Source organism: Alosa pseudoharengus, unplaced genomic scaffold (genome assembly GCF_046254945.1).
Source record: "Alosa pseudoharengus isolate Yale_2024_CS ecotype anadromous, Long Island Sound unplaced genomic scaffold, YU_APseudo_1.1 YU_APseudo_1.1_scf_21, whole genome shotgun sequence".
Classification (NCBI taxonomy): domain Eukaryota; kingdom Metazoa; phylum Chordata; class Actinopteri; order Clupeiformes; family Clupeidae; genus Alosa; species Alosa pseudoharengus.
Window position 1 is genome coordinate 15,874,433 of NW_027468674.1, and position 15,000 is coordinate 15,889,432.

A 15,000-nucleotide genomic window follows, 5' to 3' on the forward strand; every position below is an offset into this window, starting at 1 on the left:
GCTTCGGACAACTCACCCAATCTGTCAATCCTTAAATCAATTCACTTTATCTGTACCGTATGCTACACAGGTAAACCTGAGAGGTCTCCCTACTTCTGTATGGGCCAGCTTTGCCAAACTATTGATAATCAAGGCATAACTCAAGTGATGAATATTTATAGTAAGACTAGATCGTGTCTAAACATGACACACTCTGTGTTGACACACAGTGTGTATCCTCTCTTCTCTGCCGTGGCCTACAGGTTAGCACTTCGGACTTGTTACCGGAGGGTTGCCGGTTTGAACCCCGACCAGTAGGCATGGCTGAAGTGCCCTTGAGCAAGGCACCTAACCCCTCACTGCTCCCCGAGCGCCGCTGTAGTTGCAGGCAGCTCACTGCGCCGGGATTAGTGTGTGCTTCACCTCACTGTGTGTACACTGTGTGCTGTGTGTGTTTCACTAATTCACGGATTGGGATAAATGCAGAGACCAAATTTCCCTCATGGGATCAAAAGAGTATTTATACTTATACTTACTTATTCTTTAGTAGACGGCATGTTTCAGCTTTAGGGTGTGTGAAGAAAAGGGGTCAGCTGGTTTGACCTGACCTTTATGATAACTTTGAACTTGCTTACAGGCTGAGCGCAATAGTAGTGTGTGTGAGTGTGTGTGTGTGTATGTGTGTGTGTACACACGCTCTGACTCAGTGAAGGGGTGTCAGCGGTGTCAGCTGTGTGAGGTTGTCCAGCGTGCTTTCACAGCTTACACACTCACAGAGAGATAAGTACTGTAGGGTCCTGTAATAGCGTCAGGATGTGTGCATGTGTGCGTGAATGTGTGTGTGTGTGTGTGAGTGCAGGTGTGTATGTGTGTGTGCATGTGTATGTCTATGTGTATGTGTATCTTTCTCTCTCTTTCACACACACAGACAAAAAGGGCACCCTGAGAGAAAGAGAGTGTGTGTGTGTTCTGAAAAGCATAACGTTTCTATCAGGGCATATATATAAAAAAAAATCAATGTTATATTTGCTCAAGGCTGACACTCGGCTGATAACGGGTTAAAGAAATCTACACATTTTTGCAGAGGCTTACCGCAAGTCCCTGGGGAGCTTATGATAAACTGCCTGTTTAAAAATTCAACAGAAGTTCACCAGAACACCAACCAACCCCCTCTCTCTCCTCCTCTTTCTCTCTCTCCTCCTGTCCCCCTCTTTCCCTCTCTCTCTCCTGCTCTTGTTCATTCTTTCTGTCTCTCTCATTTTCACTCTCTCTCCATCATTCCCTCCTACTGACCCTTTTTTCCTCTCTCCCATTCTTCTCTCCTCCTCAATCTCCTTCACCACTCTCTTCATCTTTCTCTCTCTCTCTCTCTCTCTCCCTCTCTCTCTGTCCCCTCCTGACATATCTCAATAATTCACAGCCCCTGCCACAACCTCCTCCTCCTCCTCCTCCTCCTCCATCTCCACTCCTCCTCCTCCTCCGTGTTCCAAAGTAAACCCAGCAGGGCTCTACTACACGATCCAGCACAGCTGAAACCCAAGCGCTGTACCCCCACAAATATGCCCCTTTGTCGGGGCAAAACACCACCACAGGTTCAGAGCCCCCAGAGGCAACTAGCTATTGAGAATAGAAAAGGCCTATAAGGGGTACATCCAAACCACTCATCAAAGCCCATGTCTTCAAGGCTTGGCAGGGAATACTATTGTGGAGAGTCAGAGATAGAGTGCTTCAAATGAAGAGTTACAGGGGCAGGTTTTTGGTGTTTTTTTTCTGTTGCCTTTTGTTTGGCATAAAGAGGCTTTCTACCTGTAGGGGGGCGAGAGGCATCAGGTTGCTCTGAGCCCTCTGGGATAGTACAGAGATGAATAAAAGATGCATCTGTGCATTCCTCAGACCACCCCCTCTAGCACACACACACACAAACACACACACACACACAGAGACACATACATACACACGAACACACGCACACACACACACATCTCTTTCTATCGGTCTCTCACCTCGAAACTCACACACGCACACGTGCGCACGCACACACACACACACACACACAGACACACACACACACACACACACACACACACACACACACACACATCTCTCTTTCTATCGCTCTCTCACCTCGAAACTCACACTCACACACGCGCGCACACACACACACACCACACATCAAACCCCAGCTCAAATCCCCGGACGATAACGAAGCTGGTTGGTTGGCTGCAGCTCAAAGCCCAGGAAGTCTTTGATGCCCGAATCTCAAGGTCGCTGCGCATAAGCGGACGGCTCTGGAGAGCGCGAGGAGCCAGGAGACGGACTGCAGGTCAAGGTGAGCGTACCTGCACCGATAATCACCTGGGCACAGCTTCACACACACGCAGCCTGGGCACCTGCATGCCCAGCTGTGGGAACCAGAGCCTGCTGTCAACAAGCGGTTTAGAGTGAGATCCAACAGGAGTGGGAATGATTCTGCTTCAACAGGTAGTCTCTCTATCTCCCTCTCTCTCTATCTCTCTCTCTCTCTCTTTCTCTCTCTCTCTCTTTCTCTCTCTCCCTCTCTTTAGAAAAATATGGATATTGTAATGTATATGTGTGAGATAGTTGTGTGTGAGGTAGAAAAAATATTTTTATTTTACTGTATGAGTGTGTGTGTGTGTATGAGTGTGTGTGTGTGTGTGTGTGTGTGTGTGTGTGTGTGTGTGTGTGTGTGTGTGGAGAGAGAGACTCACACTTCCACATGTATCCCTCTAGTGCTCTGGTGATCACTCTCTCTCCCTCTCTTTTTCTATCTATCTCTTTCTCTTTCTCTCTCTCACAGACACAGACACACACACACACACACACACACACATATAGCAGACATACAGTGGTATTAGCAGGTATTTCTAGTCCTATGCCAGCTCTGCTGCTTCTCGTACTGCCGGTCACTCTACAGGCCACAGTGCCCAAAAGCAGCCGCAATCTCGCTGAGCTAATGGAACAAACTGTTCAGATGTGTCCGTGTAAATAAAAGTCTTCTCCCGTTTCCAGACGTTTCTGGTGCCCTGCCACGTGGCACCAGGCTCTGGCACGTCGGCCAAGCCACACGGACGCCTGATGAAGGACCGGGAGCGTTGGGGAGCCAAAAACCCGAGACGGACTAGGGCGGACTAGGGTGTTGAGCCCCCCAAATTCAGTTAGTTAAGCTGCCATAAGTTATTTAGAGAGAGAGGGGAGAGAGAGAGAGAGAGAGAGAGAGAGAGAGAGAGAGAGAGAGAGAGAGAGAGAGAGAGAGAGAGAGAGAGAGAGGGAGGGAGGGAAGAAAGCTGTGTTGCGGAGTATTACCCAACGCTTCCATTACATAACACGGCCATAAATTCAGTCATAACTAAAGGCATATAGGAATATGTATATATGGATATGGGCATACAGTTAAGTTCCCATTTACAATCTGCTAAATAAGCACAGTCATATCCATAAATACAGTACGTATGTTTAATGCTCTTGTGTGACATTCTGTCGCCTGTGGGGCTAGTGTGTGAGCGCACTGCGGTTGCCTTCGTTATTTACAGGCTTCAGTAAGTGGGCAGTAAGTACAGTCACAGCACTTCTATTTAGATGGCTCTTCAAAATACGTTTCCATAAAACGTGTTATAACTGAATGCTTGCGCCATATGTTTATAAATACAGACCTGCAGTTACTGCTGCACAGGGAAAGCCAGCAAGTTGGAAGTTTGTGACGAGAAGATTATAACGTTTTTGGTAAATAATGTGCAATTTTAACATATGAATAACATTTCTTATTTATAATTTCTTTAAATATTCTTTGGAAAACACAGGAATGTGTTTTTCCCCCAATATAGTGGAACATTTGAGAATGCAATGCTAAAGCATTTATGTCACTGCATGAAAACTCAGAAGGCATTATTAAGTTATAGAATGAAATACAAAAGAAAGCAAAATGCAATATTGTGTTATTTTCATAAACAATCCTTTTGCAGTTGTTCCTATGACTAAAAAAAGGAGTACTTTATGTGTAAGTGTGTGTGTGCGTGTTTGCATGTCTGTGTGTGTCTCTGTGTGTGTTTGTTGTCCCTGTGTGTGTGTGTGTGTGTGTGTGTGTGTGTGTGTGTAGTTGACAGGGAAATGAGCACTTTGTGTGAGGAGCTCAGACCTGGTGTAGACGCCGTTCTTGCGGCAGAAGGAGTTCTTGACGGACAGCCGGCGGTTGTTAAGCTCCAGGGCGGGGAAGCGGCTCTCGTCCAGACGCACCATCTCCCCATGGGTCAGCGCGTTGCAGTTAGAGCTGTTGCCTAGGAGACGACGGAGATATGGAGACGGTGAGTGACCCCAGGCTGTTGCGGAACACTGAGAGGGTTAGACAGGAGGACTGGTCGGCAAGGAGTCACACACACACACACACACACACACACACGCACACACACACGCACACACACACACACACACACACACACAGACACACACACAGACACACATTCACTTAAATCAAATTCTCATAAACACTAGTTTTTTAACTAAAAAAATACTTAAAATAATAAAATAATGGTTTAAAATCAAGTAAAAAAGCCTACATTAAGTATGATGATAATAACAACAGTAACAATAACAAAAAATAAAGTTGATGTAAAGATTTGCATGTAGACACAATCTTCCTTAGGCCTACTAGCTTTGTACTGGTTCAACATTATGCACATTCTGCATAAAGGTCTCGTCCCCCACAGAGGTTGGGTACGCCCCCCCCCCCCTCCCCCTCCCTCCCCTGAAGACACTGTTGCATTCCTGAGGGAACTCAAGAGCACCCAGAAACAGCACTGGAACAGAGCGCCAGTGACCCCTGAAGAAGGGGTCAATCTGCACTAATGTGAAAAGGGCAATGGGGGGGGGGGGCTTGATTCTATTACATTGAAAGTTTATTTATGGATTGTAATCTGTGTGATTGTGTGCATATGTGTGTGTGTGTGTGTGTGTGTGTGTGTGTGTGTGTGTGTGTGGGGGGGGGTTGTTAAACAGATAGGCAGGTAAGGGTTAGTCAGGCGTGTCATTACCTCTTTCTTGTCTGATGTGTACTGATTAGGCAACAGTGTGTGTGTGTGTGTGTGTGTGTGTGTGTGTGTGTGCGCATGTAGATAGATAGTAGCATACAGACAACACACACACATTTACTAACAGCAGAAAAAGTAATTAAAAGTATATAATATAAAAAAGCAAAAAGGACAGTGTGCATGTATGTGTCAGTTCAAGTGTGTGTGCGTGCGTGTGTGTGTGTGTGTGTGTGTGTGTGTGTGTGTGTGTGTGTGTGCATGTACGCTATGCATACTGTCATTTCAAACATATCTTGCATTGGTGTAGAGCATTAATAACTGGACACAATGAAGCATGCATACTGCCATTTCAAACATATCTTGCATTGGTGTAGAACATTTATAATTGGACAACATGAAACATGTATAATGTTATTTCAAACATTTGTGCTGTCATGAGTTGTTCGAGCAGGTCACATATGATAGAAATACTCGGTAAATCATCACAGATCTGCTCTGCCCTGCTCTGAGCTGGCAGTGTGCTGAGTCAGCACCAACACTCACTACTGATGACAACACTGCAGGAGGAGCGCCATGACATCTCTCTCTCTCTTCCTCTTTCTCTCTCTCTCTTCCTCTCCCCCCCCTCTCTCTCTTCCTCTCTCTCTATCTCTCTTCCTCTCCCCCCCCTCTCTCTCTTCCTCTCTCTCTATCTCTCTCTCTCACTCTATCTCTCTCTCTCTTCCTCTCCCCCCCTCTCTCTCTTCCTCTTTCTCTCTCTCTCTTTATCTCCCTCTCTCTCTCTATCTCTCTCTGTCTCTCTCTCTCTCTGTCTCTCTCTCTCTCCCTCTCTCTCTCTGCTCCCTATCGGTCTGTTTCTGTGTCACTCTCTTTCTCTTTCTTTCTTTCTTTCTTTCTTTCTTTCTTTCTTTCTTTCTTTCTGTCTGCTTCTGTTTGCCTGTCCTTTCTTGCCTCAACTGTCTGTTGTCATTGGTCCAGCTCTCTCACTCACGTCTCAATTTATGTACTGCAAGTCACTATGGACTAGCGCATCAGCTAAACTAGCAGTTGTAAATGTAGTTTCCTTTCCTCACTTTTACTTTGAAAATGGCTGAGTCATGCTCATGCATTATAGTCCACACATTTTAGTGCTGCATTAACACATTGAAGCTCAGCGTTTTGAATGACACATGGGAGTGGGACGAACCTGAGTCGGACTTCTTGGCGTACTTCTTGCTCTGGCCTCTGATGATGAGGATGAATACGAGCAGCAGGATGAAGATGAGCCCCACCAGGGCCACCACCACCAGGAACCACCACTCCTCATAGAACGGCGCCACCTTTTGGGCTGGAGGACATAACATGGTATTGGTGCAACTTGCTTTAAAGAATTCAAGAACTGCATTAATGCTACCACTGTTATTATAAATCAACTTGTTCTGGATAATATTCTTCGTTGCAACAGCAACGCTAACAAACTTCACAAGGCTGGCAGTGACTACTTGTTCCACTTGTGGTTTGTACAACTGTTTGTACAACAAACACTTCTGTTATGAGCTCAAAAGCTATGACAGCCTTACATACTACCAGTAAACAGTGGTGATAAAGGAATTTCTATTTAAAATAAATCATAAATACTATAATCATTACCATAGCCATAACTCTCATGCAGGGTTATAGGGGAGCTAACCTGATATGGAGGGGGAGGGGGCACTAGGGGTGCCGTATCCGTAGTCGTTTACTCCGATGACCCGGAAGTCATAGCTCACACCCTGCTTCAGGAGGTCCATGTTGAATGTATATGATGTCACTTCCTTGGGGATGTCCTTGATCAAGATATCCCACAATCCCTCATCTGGAAGGAAACAAAGAAAAGGTCAAGGATGGGGTTCAGTCTCTCTCTGTCTCTCTCTCTCTCTCTCTCTCTCTCTGCCTGTCTCTCTCTCTCTCTGTTTCTCTATTTCTCTCTCACACACACACATAAACTCACAGACTCACACACACACACACACACACACACACACACACACACACACACACACACACACACACACACACACACACACACACACACACACACACACACACACTACACACATAACAATTTACATTCAATACATGCATAAGAAGAAACTAGAATAAAAACAAAGTTTTGATAATTCTGGCACTACTATTAAAAAACAATCACTTAGGTCACTCAAGTGTTTCTGGAACACATTTGGCAGTCTAAACACTTCATAAACCCAAATAAATCACTGTCTGCCTCAATCCCTTGTGATTCTAAGATCCATAAATTAAACAGTTTCATCTCCCTATGCTGTCTTCATAAACAGCCCAAATGGCCTTGACGTGAGTCTGCAGACGAGAGCTGAAGTGGGTTTTTTAAATGTTTGTCACAGAAGGGGCTGCCAAAAGCCGTAAATCATCCGGGAAACAGGTGCTTTCATTTCTCCCTCTGCTTCTAATTACAGTCCCATTAATTAAAGTGAGAGTAAAGGGCAGAAGACAATCAGCTTCAGGTGGTCTTTTGGAAGATGGAGACACAAAGACTTATTAAAGAACACTAAGTGTGCATGGTGAAGAAAAGGTATATTACCCAGCAACCACGTAGGTGGAGTAAATAGAGGGAGAAGAACCACAGACACACACACACACACACACACACACACACACACACACGCACACACACACACACAGACATAGAAAAGAGCAGGCAGACGGGTTAAAGGAGACGGAGGGGGGATAAGGCAAGAAGTGGAGAAGTGGGAAGGCGTGTGTGTGTGTGTGTGTGTGTGTGTGTGTGAGAGAGAGACAGAGGCGTGTGTGTGTAGGGGGTGTCGGGTGTCGGTGTTGGCAAGAGATGGCAGAAGGAGCTGGTGGAGAGGAGAGCCCTGACAGATGGAGACTTGCCCGAAGATATCCTCATTGTCTTATACACACACACACACACACACACACACACACACACACACACACACAGACACAGACACACACACACACACACACACACACACACACACACACACACACACACACACACACACACACACACACACACACACACACACAGACACACACACACACACACACACACACACACACACACACACACACAGACACACACACACAGTTCCTTTCTCCCTCTGCTTTTCTTTCTTCTTCATTATGTTTATGTTTTTCTCTATTCGTTCTGTCTCACTTTCTCTTTCTCTCTCTCTCTATCTCACCATCTGCCTCTCTAACCTGTGCTTCTCTATCCCTCTCTCCCATCAAAGAGAAATTGATTTCTCCTTCTGCTCCCTCACTCCAGACATCCTCATCAAGGCTATTAGTCATCATTGAAACCCAATGCCCTATGTCTCGATCGATAGACCACAGTCAATAACCCACTAACACACTTACACACTCGCACAACTGCTTTTTAAGTGAGAATGGACGTTCGTCAGAGTACTTGAAGTATTGCCAAACGACTTTGACTCAATCTGTATGCCATGTTATGTTGTTAACTCTGTAAAACCAAGTCCTTGTTCCACTGTGCCTTAATAATCTGTTAATAGAGGCTTTATAAACGGTGTCCACTCGCATACACAGACCTGAGGGCCTGGCCTCGATGACGTAACGCGTGATGGGGGCTCGTCCGGGATCGCCGTTGGACCAGTGGATGGTGAGGCCCGTGCCGTAGCGAGAGATGAAGGGCTCACCGGGCGGTCCAGGGGCCCCTGGGGACGAGGGAGAGGTCAAAAGGTCATATAACATCATAAAGGCTCATACAGCCATGTGGTATGACCCGAGGCATTCATGATGAGCATGACTGAGTTTAAAACGTGATACATCTCTGGGTGAGCTTAGCAAAGTAAACAATTGGAGGATGACTGAAAAAAAGAGTGTGTAAACAAACTGACAAAATAAACACAAATACAGTTTTTCTCAGTCGCTTTGGTGCTTTTCTCAGATCAGAATTAAAATTCTCATAACTATTAGTTCAACCTCCACAACATTTAGTCATTTGTGCACATCATAGTAGCTATTTCTCCTTCCTCTGAACAAATTGCAAATGCTTTTGAACATGTATCAGTTTCTTTGTCATGTCAGTCAAAATTAACTATACTTATGGATGCTGAATAGTCGTTCCCAATAAAACTAATAGTCTTCATTTCATTGCTTCAGTCATTACATACAAAATTGGTGAACTAGTTATCAAATTCTGTCACAATGCTGTAGAATTGCAAAGAGCATACAGTAAAACTGTGAAACATACATATTCAGTGTCTTGTACTCACTTACTCCCCTAACTACAGCAATTTCTAACTTTACTGTAGTTTTCAAATGGCTGTACGAGTACTGTCTTGAGCATTTCCAGGTAGTGTCACCGAGTTCTGACCTTTTTTTGCATGGGAAAACACTGAGAGCATAAACTCGTAATGAAAACATGACAAAGCCATTTGCCTATCTTGTTCATAAACGATGGTGTCAAGACTTCTCATTTTAATGACACTGGCAGTTTAATTGACATAAATACTTGCTTTTGAGGAATGGACTATCCATTTTGAGCAAGTGACGTGCTTTTAAAGGTTATCCACTAGGTTTTGCAGTTTGCACTAATTGTTTTGAGAAATGCACTAACTGCTGTGCAAATGTTAATAGTGATGTGAGAAAAGCACCAAAGCAACTGAGAAAAACTGTAACACATATAAACAAAACATGGCAGTGCTTTAAAAATGTGACTAATTCTGATCTTAGAGCTACAGAGGGGACAGGAGACAGAAAAAACAAAAACTGACATACATTTGCAGACAGAACACCAACCAGAGACACAAAACACAGACACTGACTCATAGACATATTGAGAGACTGACACACAAACAGACAGAGAGATTGACATATAGACAGACAAATAAATTGATATTTGAATTGAATTGACAGATAAGTAGACAGTCAGACAAACATACAGATAAATGGTTAGTTAGACAGACATATAGATAGCTAGATAGATAGATAGATAGATAGATAGATAGACAGACAGATAGATAGATAGATAGATAGATAGATAGATAAACAGATAGATAGATAGATAGATAGATAGATAGATAAGACAGATAGATAGATAGATAGATAGATAGACAGATAGATAGATAGATAGACAGATAGATAGATAGATAAATATACAGATAGATAGATAGATAGATAGATAGTTAGTTAGTGCTCCCACCTTCCCCAGGGCCGGTGGTGATATTGGCCTCCACCTCAGGACCGTAGGTGAAAGTCCTGGCGCGGATGCGGAAGTTGTAGGTGACTCCGTCGGCCAGGTCTTTGATTTTCAACCAGTAGGGGGGGCCCTTCACGTCCACCGTCACTGTCTTACTGACGCCTGAGGGGGAGGGGGAGTGGAGACAGTCGGCACAGGCCAGTGACGACTCTGGACAGACACACCGCATTTAGAGTCGGCCCAAACACACACACACACACTAGGCTCACGCAATACATTCCAGTTAGTTTTCTATTAAGTAATGCTAATATTGAGTCTAATTGGGCCAATGACTATTCTAGACATACACCCTAAGTTGGCCCAGGTATGCACATACACACGCACACCAGACATTACCATATTAACATAGGCTCACACAATGGTTTCCTGTTAGTTTTGTATTAGTTAATGCTAACATACGCTCTAATTAATTCTGGTTAATCTGACTTGAATTATAATTAAATACAGGAGGGATAGGGAGGTAAGAAAGGGATAAGGAAAGAAAGAAAGAAAGAAAGAAAGAAAGAAAGAAAAAAGAGAAAAAGAAGAAAAGAGAAAGAAAAAGAAAAAAGAAAGAAAGATAGATAGTTCTGAGGAGGCCTCACCATCGACAGGCGTGCAGGGCTCGTAGATGAGGCGATAGCCCTCGAGGATTCCATTAGGGAAGACTGGTTCACCCCAGGACACGTTGACTGAGGTGGTGGTCAGCTCGCTGAAGTGGATGAAGCTGGGGGCACTGGGAGCTGAGCAAACAAACACACACACACACACACACACACACACACACACACACAGTTTGCAAAGAGGAAGAAAAGGCTACATGGTTTTGGTCTGACAGGTATGACGGATTATTAGGGGTGTTGAGTCGTGGGCCAACTGATTGAGTCTGAGACTGACTGTCCGGATTCAATGCCAGCTACTTTGGAGCGGTTGCTCTCTCTCCAAACTAATTTTGATGAAATTAAGAGATTAAAGTCAACATGATATGGGGGAGATTACATTAATCGACTTTATTCACAAAATTTTGAGTTTAATGTTGACATATCGAGATTAAAGTCGACATGATATTTCAACTTTATTCTCGAAATTTTGAGTTTAATGTCGACATGTCGACTTTAATCTCGTCATGGCAAAAATATATTTTTTCTTCATGTGTGGCCCTAATACTCCGTCGTAGACAGGTGCTCTTAGTTCAAAAGATCCCAAAAAGATAAAGATAATAAATAGTGCAGACAACTTTGAGAAAAACAAGTCATCATGTGAAATAATGATGTATCTTTTTCTTCAAGCATTTAGTCAAACAAACTGGCGAACGTGTATCAACAGTGGATCTTCATAAATAAACAGAGCTAAACCCCAAACACTTCACTACTTTAAATCACACTGGAGCTCTGTGTCTGTGGAGCCTACATGGTGAATAATGGGAGATGATTCAGATGGAGTTTGATATTCAGGACGTGGAGCTCACACACACACACACACACACACACACACACACACACACACACACACACGGGCACACACGCACACACACACACACACCCACACGCACACACACACACACACACACACACACACACACACACACACACACACACACACACACACACACTGCATGACCGATTGCCAGCAGTAGAGAGTACAGTTATTATTTTGTTCCCAAAATTTGTCAGGGAGGTCGTGGGGGGGGGGTTAGAGAGAGGGCCGACTCACACAGAGCCCTCATTGTGTGTGACAGGCGTGTCTTATATATTTATATAGTGTATGTACATGCTGTTATATATTTATATATGTTATCGAGCCCTTCTATCTCTCCCTCACTTCCCCAGTGTGGTTGTCACTAGCTTCCGTTGCCCTTCCTCTCCAGAATAGTCAGTCAGTGTGTGTGTGTGTGCGCGTGCGTGTATTCTTTTGCCCCCATTTGCCTCCAAACAATCCCCCCACTACCCCATCTCTTTCATTAGCACACACACACAGTCCTCTCCAACACATAAACACACACACACACACACACACACACACACAGAACTGTACTCTTCTGTGGGTAGGGTAAGAATACAAAAACACGTTTCTTTACAGTCTTTGTGCGTGTGGGTGGGGGGGAGTATGTGGGGAGAGAGCACAGAGAGAGGGGGCATGAGAGGGTGGGGGGGGGGCATGAGAGGGTGGGGGGGGGGTCTTCTGAAGGGGAAAACAATCTGCTGGCTGTGTCCTCAGCTATGCGCTTCTTGGCCTCAGCAGCTGAACTTAAAGCTGAACACATAAAAACACCAGGAGCTCGAGGACCAAAGGGATACAAGTCCAGAAGTTCAGGTCAGAGAGCGTATGTGTCTTCTGTCTATGTGTGTGTGTGTGTGTGTGTGTGTGTGTGTGTGTGTGTGCGGGGTTGGGGGGTTGAGTTGGAATTTGAAATAGAAAATGACATAGACAGAAAAACAGACACACACACACACACACACACACACACACACATACACACACACTTTAAAATATGTGGACCTGGGGGTGGGGGGTCTTGTGATGAGGGGAGAGTGATGAGAGTGAAATGACTTTTCCTCCAGAGGGATTTTCCTGATGTTCTGTTGGCCGGCCGACAGTTTAAATAAATTAGTAACACACCGTAATACCGGCACAAGCCCCAGCATTCCAGAAGTTTCGGAGGAATTGATCCGTAGAATAAGATTAAAGCACATGTATCTGTCTTCTCCTCCTAATGCCTCTTGATCTGTCTCTATCTGTTTCTCTCTCACTCTCACTATATCACTCGCTCTCTTCATCCCTCCAATGGAAGGATGACTTCTCTCCTTTCCCCATCCTCTCTCTCCTACTGCTTCCACATAGAAACCCTACGTAAGAAAAAATTATTTACGTAACGATAAAGACATGGGTGTTGTCTATTAAGACATAATTATATTTTTCATAATCCTAACAGGATGCCAAGAGTGCATTAATAAGATCTGGTACACACCCTTTCATTCTCTCTGAATTGCTCTCTCTCTCCCTTTTTCTCTCTCTCTCTCTCTTTCTCTCTCTCTCTTCCCTCCAGCGGTGGCATGGCAGCACCCTCCCCTCTCTCATGATCTCTTGGTGAGTTTCCAGGAAGTAAAGAGCTGCTTGTGTTGAGTCCCGTCCCAAAGCCACCCCAGCTCTAACTCCTTCATCATAACATGAACCCTTCATCTGTTCTTCTCTACTCCTTCATCATCAGATAAACCCTTCATCTGTTCTTCTCTACTCCTTCATCATCACATGAACCCTTCATCTGTTCATCTCTACTCCTTCATTATCAGGTAAACCCTTTATCTTTTCTTCTCTACTCCTTCATCATTAGATAAACCCTTCATCTGTTCTTCTCTACTCCTTCATCATCACATGCACCCTTCATCTGTTCTTCTCTACTCCTTCATCACATGAACCCTTCATCTGTTCTTCTCTACTCCTTCATCATCACATGAACCCTTCATCTGTTCTTCTCTACTCCTTCATCATCAGATAAACCCTTCATCTGTTCTTCTCTACTTCTTCATCATCAGATGAACCCTTCATCTGTTCTTTTCCTCTCCTCTGTTCCCAGCCCTGCTGGCCATGGCATGCACATTTGATTTAAAGTCCACAAATCTGGCGAAAGGTTATTGATATTTGAGCTCTACAGCCAATCAAGTTACACCGTCCCTCCCGTGGTCCTGAATCGATGTATTGATTGGCTGAAACTGTTTAAGGTTCAGTCTGAGCCTCTATGTTGTTTGTTTTCCATTTGGAGAGCAGAGCCCAGGGCTATGAGGAGTAATTTACTGAATTCAGCAAAATGTGTACTGGATTGGAATCACCAGAGGGGATGTGTGTGTGTGTGTGTGTGTGTGTGTGTGTGTGTGTGTGTGTGTGTGTGTGTGTGTGTGTGTGTGTGTGTGTGTGTGTGCGTACGTGCGTGCGTGTGTGTGTGGTGTGCGTGTGTGTGTGTGTATGTGTGCGTGTATATGTGTGAGTGTGACTGGATTGGAATCACACACCTTGCCCTCAGTTGACTGATTTCTCACTTGATCTCACGATATAATGACTCAACTCAGCTTTTTGTGGTGCTGAGTGCAGCCATACACTCTTTATTTGCTGTAAACACACACATACACTCACACACGCACACATACACACACTTACCCACACTAGTACACCCGCCCATCCATCCATCCACTCTAACCATCAACCCTCCTACACACACACACACACACACACACACACACACACACACACACACACACACACACACACACACACACACACACTTACCGGCCTGCTGAGTGCGCCCTCTGGTGGCGGCGCTGCGTGGCCCGTCTCCGGCTGCGTTGAAGGCGGCCACGCTGATCATGTAGGTGGTGTAGCCCGTAAGGTTCTTCAGCTTGACCCCAGCCTCCGGCATGAACAGCGTCCGCAGCTTCTCTGTCTCGTTCTGACGCTGGTACTCCCAGAAGTAGATCTTTCCGGAAAACAGGCAAGCGGTGGGGAGAGGGACATTTTATTATCTCAGAAAAAAAACAAAACAGAAATATACAGATGGGGAACACTGGTTTGCCGTTTTCAGAAGTGCATACAGAAATAGAGAGCAAAGCCACATTAAATAAATACAGATGTCTAGCTACGTACATGGTTTTACTTATTTGAATAGTTTTGTGTTTATGGGGTTGAGACTTCCAAAATAGACATTGCAATTGTTTATCATTTCACATGATCACTGTTCCTTCACAGACCTTGTAACCCTGAATA

At 44.7% G+C, this 15,000-nt stretch overlaps 1 protein-coding gene across 1 annotated transcript in view; it reads right to left on the reverse strand.

Annotated features, from left to right (window-relative positions):
• LOC143137715 (protein sidekick-2-like) overlaps positions 1-15,000 on the reverse strand; it is a 337,537-nt gene that overhangs the window by 17,267 nt on the left and 305,270 nt on the right. Inside the window, exons 36-43 of the mRNA XM_076298006.1 lie at positions 14,985-15,000; positions 14,527-14,713; positions 10,851-10,988; positions 10,210-10,416; positions 8,594-8,719; positions 6,691-6,855; positions 6,208-6,348; positions 4,133-4,271 (exon numbers count right to left, since the gene is read on the reverse strand). The exon at positions 14,985-15,000 is cut by the window's right edge and continues 100 nt beyond it. Of these exons, the coding sequence (XP_076154121.1) occupies positions 4,133-4,271; positions 6,208-6,348; positions 6,691-6,855; positions 8,594-8,719; positions 10,210-10,416; positions 10,851-10,988; positions 14,527-14,713; positions 14,985-15,000 (1,119 nt within the window). The remainder of the gene's footprint in view (positions 1-4,132; positions 4,272-6,207; positions 6,349-6,690; positions 6,856-8,593; positions 8,720-10,209; positions 10,417-10,850; positions 10,989-14,526; positions 14,714-14,984) is intronic.